At 46.2% G+C, this 9,893-nt stretch overlaps 1 protein-coding gene across 1 annotated transcript; it reads left to right on the top strand.

Moving 5' to 3' along the window:
* The first annotated feature begins 135 nt into the window (after positions 1 to 135).
* USE1 (unconventional SNARE in the ER 1 homolog (S. cerevisiae)) lies at positions 136 to 3,362 on the top strand. Its single transcript, XM_009997795.1, has 7 exons — positions 136 to 179; positions 328 to 406; positions 931 to 1,083; positions 1,311 to 1,329; positions 2,231 to 2,261; positions 2,501 to 2,663; positions 3,180 to 3,362. Exons 1-7 carry the CDS (start codon positions 151 to 153, stop codon positions 3,360 to 3,362), a joined length of 657 nt encoding a protein of 218 aa, XP_009996097.1. The 5' UTR covers positions 136 to 150.
* The last annotated feature ends 6,531 nt before the right edge of the window (positions 3,363 to 9,893 follow it).

Below are 9,893 nucleotides of genomic sequence, written 5' to 3'. Positions count from 1 at the left end.
CCCCTCGCAGCGCGGCGCGGCCTCAGGTAGCGCCTGAGTCCTTGGCGCTGAGGAGTGTTGAAACTCCAACCTGAGGAGTGTTTCTCCTCCATCCTGCGGCTTAAAAGCTTTTTTTTTCCCCCTCCTCAGTACGTGGCCGCACTGGAAGACATGCTCTGCGAGCTGAGGAAACAGGCCAGGTGAGCCCAGGGGGTTAGAGCATCTTCCTGAGGCTGCTTCTGGTGAAAGAGGCTTCTTGGAAGAGCCGGGCGTTGGGGTTTTGTTTTGTTTTATTTGGGAAGTCACCTGAACAGGTAGAGAATAATAATTTCTGGTTTTTTCCACCAGCAAGCCTGCCCCAGAGCTTTTGAACGAATATTCTCGCAAAGTGGACTTTCTGAAGGGGCTTTTGGAAGCTGAAAAGTTGGTAAGATCTGTTAGTTCACCTTTAAAAGAAGTTTTATCCCTTTGTATTCACACTGTTGCCTGGTTCCTCTATTTACTTTTATCTTACGGCTCAAAATAACACTTGTTAAAATCCTATCAGGCAGGACTTGTAAAAATGAGAGTAACTGTATTGGATTTTTTGTATTTTGTTAATAAAGGGTAGTATATGAAGTCTGAGACTTCTTTCCTCCTTTTAAAAAGCAAAGTGCATCTTCACTACATCCTTCTCACTTCTTTGATGTGAGATACAGAGGCTGGTAGTGTCTGTTAAGCCTGGCATCTCTTTTGGGTGGTAACACTTGCCTCTGGAGAGTTATAAAATACCAGTAAGCAGAGCCACAATTACTGCGGGTACAATCAGTGCTGTAGTTCAGACTGGCTTTGCTGTTCTGAGGGAAGGAACATTGGAAGTGCTCCCTGCATCCTTGCTGGCCACACATCCAGGTGGCCTGGCTGCAGAATCTGATATTCATGACTTTTCATGGCTTTTTCCTACTATCACAGTCTTCATCAACTGAAAAGGCTCTGGCAAATCAGTTCTTGGCCCCTGGACGTACCCCTACAACAACCAAAGAGAGAACCCCAGCTACTAAAACAGTTCATCTGCAGACAAAGGCTCGTTGCACGGGCAAGATGAGGAGTGAGCTGCTTGGTACAGTATGTTTTGGTGCTGTTGCTTCTTTACTGCTATATTATGGATTGTCTCTTGTGTTCAGCTGCCCTTGGTGGCTGTGTCTCAGGTCTATCCCAGGCTGGTGGGATAGACCTTGTTCTGGTTTGGGTGGGTTAAATACAGGGCTGAGGCACTATGCTAGGCCTGGAGGACTGTTTTTTATCACTGGCTCTTTATAATATTTTGTTTTGTTTCTCTTTTTGCCTCCCAGGACCCCTTGGCTATCGATGGTGAGTTTTAATCTGTTGTTTTCTCTAACATTAGTTAATCTGAGTCATACATGGAGAAAGGGAAGAAAGATCAGGTGTTGGAGACTGGCCAAAGTGTACTTTTAATTTAGTGGCTCACTGCTTTAGAGACTTTAAAAAGCAAAGCAAACCAAAAACCTTAACAGATTAAAGCCAAAGTGCTGTTATCAGAATGGTAGCACGGACTTGCAAGGAACCCATTTTTCTAGAATTCGTACAGAAACAGACATTCTAATTATAGCATTAGCAAAAACAATTTACCTTTATTGCTGCTCCTGTTCTCTTCTGAGCAAATCATGTGATTTTAGGTGCTTGGAGTAGGCGTTGTTCCATCCCTCTTAAATATACAGCCTCGTTACTCATGTAGGGAGCTGGCAGGAATTAATTTGTGGTTTCCATAGCTACTGTTGGAGTGGCTGGAGCAAGGCCAATCTGACGTGTCCTGAAAGGGAACACCAAGACACACAGGTTTAAACCAGGTTTAAACCATTTCCTCAGGGCTTTGTTTCATCTCTTTTTTTTTTTTTTTTTTCTTTCTTTCCACCATATGTTTGATGTTGTCTTTCCCCTGTGGAAAGCAGGTAGGCCTTTGAAAGCGATATTCCCTGAGGTAGAGGACCAAGCAGGGTTTGAACATCTGAAAATCCTTTACTTGTTTCTTGAGCCTGTGATTGCATGAGTGTTTCTAACATGCTAAAACACAAATTTAACTTTTTTTTTCCCCCTGTGGAAAGCAGGTAGGCCTTTGAAAGCCATATTCCCTGAGGTAGAGGGCCAAGCAGGGTTTGAACATCTGAAAATCCCTTACTTGTTTCTTAAGCCTGTGATTGCATGAGTGTTTCTAACATGTTAAAACACAAATTTAACTTTTTTTTTTCCCCAGATGCTGAGGAGTTAAATATAAGGAAGCGGAAGTAAGTCACAGTTTCTCATTCTGATGCTCAGTGGTTTGGGACCTGCTTCCCCAGTGGCCTTAAAATCACAACTGTATTTCCATTTGGGTGAAGAGCCTGCTGGGAGAAAGCAAAATACAACTACTTCAACTGATCTAATTAGTCCTGTTGATTTAAAGTTACAGAGTCTGGGGAGACCTTGGGAGATGAACCCACAGGGAAGTAACAACCCCAGTTTTTTTCTCCTTCTCCTCTTGCAGAGGCCTTGCCCCTGATGAGAGGCAGTCAGCAGTGGAGCTGGATGCTGTACTGCAGCACCACCAGGACATGCAGGAGAAGCTGGCTGAAGAAATGCTGAGCTTGGCTCGCAGTCTCAAGAACAACACCCTGGCTGCCCAGAACGTGATAAAACAAGATAACCAGGTAGCACATGTTAAAGTGTTCTCAGTTTTGCAACCCAAAAGGTTAAAGCGCCTAGTTTAAATTGAATCATGGAATCATGGGATGGTTTTAGTTGAAAGGGACCTTAAAGATCATTCAGTCCCACCCCCTGCATGGGCAGGGACACCTCCCACCAGCCCAGGTTGCTCCAAGCCCCATCCAACCTGCCCTTCAACACTGCCAGGGATGGGGCAGCCACAGCTTCCCTGGGCAATCTGGGCCAGGCTCTCACCACCCTCACACTCAAGAACTTCCTCCTCATGTCTCACCTTAATCTCCCTCTTCCAGTTTTAATCCATCCCCCCTTGTCCTCTCACTACCCACCCTTGTAGAAATATTACAGCTATAACTTGATTCCAGGTGAGATTAGAGTGGGCAGACTTGGTGGCAGCACCTGTCTGCTTCAGTGGTGCAACTGAGCCTTTTCTGTATTGGAAGAAACTGTGGCCAGAGTTTTCAAATCTGAGTTTGAAGTGGTTTGCTCTCTTTGCTCCCCAGACACTGTCACACTCCCTCAGGATGGCCGACCAGAACTTTGAGAAGCTCAAGGATGAATCTGACCGCCTTGAACAGCACGCCAAGAAATCAGTCAACTGGCTGTTATGGATAATGTTGATTGTAGTTTGTTTTATATTCATCAGCATGATTCTCTTTATCAGAATTTTCCCCAAATTAAAATGATATTAGTATTTATTTTTTTACACCAGCCAGAGTGCAAGTGGAAAGCTCAACTGCTAAAACTCTAAGCAGTCCAATCTTTTTGCCTGTCATGTCCTTAAAGAGGCTGTTCATGCATCTCTTCTGTGCAGCCACTGAAGGGTTTGGTGGGGAAGGCTTGGATACTTGGTTACTTTTGGTACTTAGTAAATATTGTTGCCTATTGAGGGGAGGACAGGGATAAAAGTGGCAGTTTACCCCCAAGCTGCTCACAAGTTCCTCAGTGGATAGATGCTGTCCTGTTTTTAAATGTGGCTGTGGCAAACATGACTTGTGAAAGGCATTTACTCCAATCAAATACAAGGAACAGTTTAATCTTAAAATTTCTCCTGTCTCTTCAGCTTTACTGTACTGGAGTAGGACCTTGCTGCCAACAGGATATTTAATTACAAAGATCTATACATACTCAGCTGTAGGGTGTAGGAAGATAATGCTGCCTGGCTCAGATCCAGAGAGTATCCACAGGTAAAAGTCTTCTCAGGCTCACCTCTTTCCCAGGTGGGTATCTGGGACTTGGGACTTGGCAGTCTTCTGCAGTTTAGACTTTCTGTAGTGAGGCTGAAGCTGTTGCTGTTGCAATGTTTGCTTCCCTCCTTGTGTGCGGAAACGTTCTCGCTCATTGTCTTCTGTTGATGCTGTTATGTCAGGAACACAGTGTCACCCTGGCACTGCAGAACTGTACACACAGAACTCCCTGTATGGTACAGACCTCACCTGGACAAACATCTTTTTCACTGAAAGATGAGGGCAAAGGAGACTGGTGTCTTCAAGGCAGAAATAATTTAAAATAAATAGTAATTCATCCTTTTGACTCTGGTCAAGAGAGTTTGTGTCAAACCTGTATTCTTAAGAGCTCATGACAGGAAAGCAGAGATGAAGTAAATGAGAATATTTGTAAAACTGCTGCTGCTGGAAAAATTCAGAGCCTGCAGTTAACCCAGGTGTGTTGTGACAATGTAAGAGCCATTGTAAAGTGTTTGTGATGAGCCAACACCAACCATTCCTGTGCTATCTGGAGTCTTGCTCTAGGACGTGCTGGTGTTGAAGTGTGAGCAGGGTTTGATGGGGAGGAGGAGCAGCCCCCCAGGGCGCCTTGGCCGTTCCTCTTTCAGGCCAGTACCACTAGATGGAGTGTGTTGGACCTCTGGCGATCTCCAGAGGGTGAGAGGAAGGTGGGGGAAAAAGCTCTTTTGTCACAACAATGGAGAACTTCAAAAAGTGCCACAGCTGCTTTGGGCACATCCCGGAGCCTTGTTTCAGAATTCTTTGTTCTTTACAAAACCAGCTGAGTTAACTAAGGCAGTTAATGTTTTTAACATTAAATACTTTTGTTGATGTCAGGGGGGTTGCAGGGCAGTGTGGCCACACGGGCCATCCACTGAGTGATTATACTCTGAAGTTCAGCTCTTCTATCTCCTGACCTATGTAATATCCTTATTCTATTCAAGCAACCTTGGTAATTACCTTGAACTTTGTATAAATCTACAGTCGTAGCAATCCATTTAGGAACATTTCTACTTTTCCCAGAAGTTTTTCTTTGGCTGTAATGTTTGACATTTCACTGGGCTTCATTAGTGAATGCTGTGTCACCAAATTATTTTTAAACTCTTATTGTTTACTACTTTCCCTGCAGGCATTTCAGTGCTGAGCTCTCCTCTTAATGGTTGGACTAGATGATCTTAAAGGTCTTTTCCAACCTTCTGTGATTCTTAGAGAAGAGGTTGAACATAGTCCTGGTCTGATTTTTGTGTGTGGGATACTTGAATGATACAACATTAATTCTTCATTATCTATAACACTTTCCCCTCTTTTTACTTGAAATAAAATGGTTTTTTATAGCTTGCAAAAGAATTGGTGCATCACTGCAGACAAGTTTAAAGCTGAATTTTGCTGTCAGCTCTTGGCACTTAGAAGTTCATTTGGGAAGACCTGTGAAGGAAGTCCTGGTGATAGCTTGCCCCCAAGAAAATATCCACCCCTCCAAGGCAACAGCAGCTCTTTACAAAGAAGCCTGCTAGGAAATCAGTTCAGAAACGTGTCATTTAACTTTTGACCGTTGACGTTTCATGGGTGTTTGTTATTTTGAAGGACGAGCTGTAGGGTTGAGTCCTGTGACTCCCACCACCTTTGGTGGTATCTCCTGTGACCATTGAGCACTGTGCCTCCAGCACTGAGCCCCTGGCTACCTCTGACCTGCTGGAAGAATGTTACCTTCTGCCTTGGCAAACCACAGGGATTCCTGGCCAGCAGTCTCCCTGCACACAATGACTGTTTTGGCAACTGGCAATTGCAGTCTTTGCCTTTCTTGAGTGCATTTAGTAATTACAGTCATTCAAAACCACTTTGAAGATCAGTGTCAGCAGTATTTAGAATAAACAATCACTCAAGGCGTTGTGACATTTCAGAGGCAGAGTGGCAGTTCTTATTTTTGACTCGTGTACAGGGGCTGATTGGACAATCTGCTACTTTAGCCCTCAGCTCCATTTCCCAGCACGGGGCCCTGATGTGCTTCTCTCTACAGAATAATGTTATATATAGAAACAGCTTTCAGTGAGAGTTGCTTAACTTTCCCAAAAGCTTGGGCAATCCACAGGGAGTGATGTTTATCAGGCGTAGGGCTGGGCCTTGGTTGGCTCCTTGGCAACTCTACCTGCTTTCAGACAGCAAGTTAAAAATAAATAAATAAATCTCTGGCAGACCTGGGTTGTGTCAGGCCAGGGAAGGCACTGTGTCCAAACCTGGCAGCAACAGGAACTGTGGGTCAATTTAAGCTTTTCTGGCAAACGTCCTAACTGACAGAGACTCCTTATAACACTTAATGTTTAAGCAGTGTCCTCAATCACAGCTGGATTTGTTGTTTTGGAAGGATTTTTGCAGTTGATGAGGCTGTCAGTAAGGATGTGTGAATGGCAGGAGCAGGAGGCTGGATGCAGTAGCTCCTGTGGTTGGGTAACACCAGCTCTTCTTGGGCATATTTTCCCCTGTCTTTACTTTGCCAAACCTGTGTCTCTGAGCAGCTTTCCCAAACTGGCAACTATTCTGCCAAAAAGGGTATCGTAGAATCATGGAATGGTTTGGGTAGGAAGAGACCTTAAAGATCATCCAGTCCAACCCCCCTGCATGGGCAGGGACACCTCCCACCAGGGTGCTCCAAGCCCCATTCAACCTGCCCTTCCAACACTGCCAGGGATGGGGCAGCCACAGCTTCCCTGGGCAACCTGGGCCAGGCTCTCACCACCCTCACAGCAAAGAATTTCCTCCTCATGTCCAACCTCAATCTCCCTCTTCCAGTTTTAATCCATTCCCCCTTGTCCTCTCCCTCCCTGCCCTTGTCCCAAGTCCCTCCCCAGCTTTCCTGGAGCCCCTTCAGGCACTGGAAGGTATGAGGTCTCCACAGAGCTAGGTTCTGCTTCTCAAGGTTCCCTGTGTGATACCAACCAGACAAATCCGTTCTCACTGACTGCTGTAAACATGATGGGAAACCTTAGACCCAAAGTCTTATGGTTAATAGTTACAAAAAAAATGTAACCATGATAATATCAGCTACAAGCAGAAAATAATAATCAACTTTCTGGGCCAACAGGAGAGTGCTGCTGCCATTCCAGAGTCCCCCAGTGCAGGGCTGGCTGGTCTCTCTTGTCCTGATCTGCCACATTGCTGAGGCTGGTTCCTGTTGAACAAGAGTGACATCAAAACCTGAGGGAGCTAAATCAATGCCACCTGTCACATTACCCCACTGTGACATGGCTGGTCTGACCCTTGGCTCCTCAGAGGAGAGGGCAGTGGGAAGCAGCAGCAGGGAGGGAATAATGGATTTGTAACATTTACAAAGAAAGGGAGTGTCTAGGGAACAGGCCCGTTATCAAAATGGGAACTGCAAGTTCCACCTCATTCAAAATGCAACATGTCAGAGTGAGGGTTTGCTGGGGGCCTGGCTCAGCAAAGGTGTGCATGAGAGCCAAGAAATTAAAAAAGACACAAGGGTAAGGGGGGTTGGGGCTGTGGGTTAGAGCCGGTGTTGCAAGTTGGTGGCCTGGAGCAGGCATGAGGGTGAAGCCCCTAACTCACCCATGGGTGCTGACAGAACAGGGTGCCTGGCAGCACTAGGGTGGGCTGTGCACCTTGGCGTGGGCTTGGCTTGAGTGGATGGTAAGAAGCTGTAGGAAGGAATGGTGGAGGGGTTTGAGGGGCAGCTCTACGTTGGTCAGGCTGTTCTCACAGCTGGGCCCCCTGTGCTAGACCTGGGTTGGGAATCTGACTGTTCTGGTAGCAACAGAGGAAAATCCCAAGTTCTTTTTGAGTTGAAAAGTTTGATGTAGAATTTAGAACAAAAGTCTGCTGACCAGGAGGGGGAAGTAAGTCAACTGTTTCATCTGCCTCTGGGACATCAAAAAATCAAACTGGAAAAAACCAGATGGAGTGGGGCAGCTCTGCAGTAGGTCATGGAGAGCTGTGATTTCCTTGGCATCCTCAATCTCCAGTTCCTTTGAACTGCATGGGGCAGAGATGCCCTCTGCCATTTTCACCCTTGGCAAGGGCTGCATTTGCGAATGTAACAATAGAATTCTCCAGAAGGATCTGACAAAGTTTCCTGTTTCAACAGTACAAAAGCTGGGACTTCTGTCCTTAGCTCATCAAGTGACCGGATCTTCATCCTCTGAGCCTTCTGGCCAGAAGAAAGGAGACACTTCTCAGATCTGGTGTGGATGGAAGGAAGGGTAAGAGAGGACACGAAATGACGTGAAATATTTTATATTAAGAGATTTGGCAAGTGGTTCTGTGTGACTCCAAACAGGATGAGCTAAATTTTCCAAGGTCAGCTCTCCTGTGCTCTCAGCTTTGGGTCTGGTCGCTGAGAAGTCAGTTCTGTAACCTTTGCAGCAACATCCTGCCAGTGATGCAGAGACTTGGCTATTGTTGGCTTCAACAAGCAGCTCTTCTGCATCTTCAAAGGACAGGAGGCTGAATAACATGCGTAATGCCTGGTGAGAAACTTGGGAGCAGGAAAGTGTGTTTGACAAATCCATAAAAATAGAGCAGCCTGAGCAGTGGGGTGACTTCACCCAGGCAGTTGCACCCTGTTGTTAAGAAAAGGCCATGTTGAATTGTGGAGGAAGCAGAAAGTGAGAATTCAGACTCTCAGCTCAGTCTCCTGGTTTGCTCAATGGCTTTGGCTCCCTGAACTGGTTTGCAGCTCTTTTGTACTTAGAATTAATGCTGAGGCACCTTCTTGGTGAGTCAGCTGCTCTAGAGCTCCTTTTGGGTGCAAAGTCTTGTGTTCCTTGGATATTCCTGGGCTGATTAATTAGCATGGAGCTTTCCTTTAAAATAAACAACCCAAAACTCACCCGAGCACAGAGCTCTGCATACATTTGGTTCCAGTGTACAGTTAATGGGAGAAAGATGCATTTAACTTTCCAGACACAGTTTTCAGGGAGTGCAGTATCTCAGGGGTGAGGAAGGCAAGCTGTGTGCTCTCTCCATGTGCAGTTGTGTCAACACGAGGATGTGACTCTGCTCCAAGGGCAGAATGCAAACACTGCAGGCCCTGCAGATAAGGCTTTGAAGAACTGTATTATTGGTGCCTGAACAGCTCAGTCTGTCATAGAATCATAGAATGGTTTGGGTTGGAAGAGACCTTAAAGATCATCTCGATCCAACCCCCCTGCATGGGCAGGGACACCTCCCACCAGCCCAGGTTGCTCCAAGTCCCATCCAACCTGCCCTTCAACAGGGATGGGGCAGCCACAGCTTCCCTGGGCAACCTGGGCCAGGCTCTCACCACCCTCACACTCCACAATTCCCTCCTCATGTCCAGCCTCAATCTCCCTCTTCCAGTTTTAATCCATCCCCCTTTTCCTCGCCCTCCCTGCCCTTGTCCCAAGTCCCTCCCCAGCTTTCCTGGAGCCCCTTCAGGCACTGGAAGCTGCTCTAAGGTCTCCCTGGAGCCTTCTCTTCTCCAGGCTGAACACCCCAACTCTCCCAGTCTGTGTTCATACAGTTCCAGTTTTGATACCAGGATGTCTTGCAGGAGAGTGTCTTAGCTTTGTCCCTTGAGCAGAGGGAAGCTAAATGAACATGGTGATAAAGCTGGCAGTTTTGGCCCTTTCAGGGGTTAGGGAGTAACATCAAGCTGATTTCCAAAGTCATCTTCCATCTTTGTTCGTGCAAAGGTGTTTCCTCCTGTAGGGATGTTGCTTCTAGGGATGGACTTCCAAGGACTTCAGTTCCTAGCAGTGTTGGTCTGGAGGAGCTGGGATCTGATTAGGGAGTTGGTACACTTAGGTTGGATTCATATGGAGGCATCTGTAGGGCAGAGCAGAATGACTCTGGTTCCAGTCTCCCAGAAAAGGAAGCTTGGGACACAGCTCCAGAAAGATTTTTCAACCCTACTCATTTTTCAGTGCTGCTTTGGTACTGTGTAGTATATATAGCACTTTTACTGTGTATTAGCTCAGCTGAAGTGCCAAAGATGACAAAAAGTGGAGTGTGTTT

Source organism: Chaetura pelagica, unplaced genomic scaffold, assembly GCF_000747805.2.
Source record: "Chaetura pelagica isolate M959 unplaced genomic scaffold, ChaPel_1.0 scaffold595, whole genome shotgun sequence".
Taxonomy (NCBI): Eukaryota; Metazoa; Chordata; class Aves; order Apodiformes; family Apodidae; genus Chaetura; species Chaetura pelagica.
This window is presented reverse-complemented; position numbering and strand designations above follow the sequence as displayed.

Coding starts and splice junctions, on each gene's coding strand:
- USE1 (XM_009997795.1), top strand. CDS start 151: ATGCTCTGCGAGCTGAGGAAACAGGCCAG. Junction 180..327: donor GAGCTGAGGAAACAGGCCAG/GTGAGCCCAGGG, acceptor TTTTTCCACCAG/CAAGCCTGCCCCAGAGCTTT. Junction 2,664..3,179: donor TGATAAAACAAGATAACCAG/GTAGCACATGTT, acceptor TTTGCTCCCCAG/ACACTGTCACACTCCCTCAG.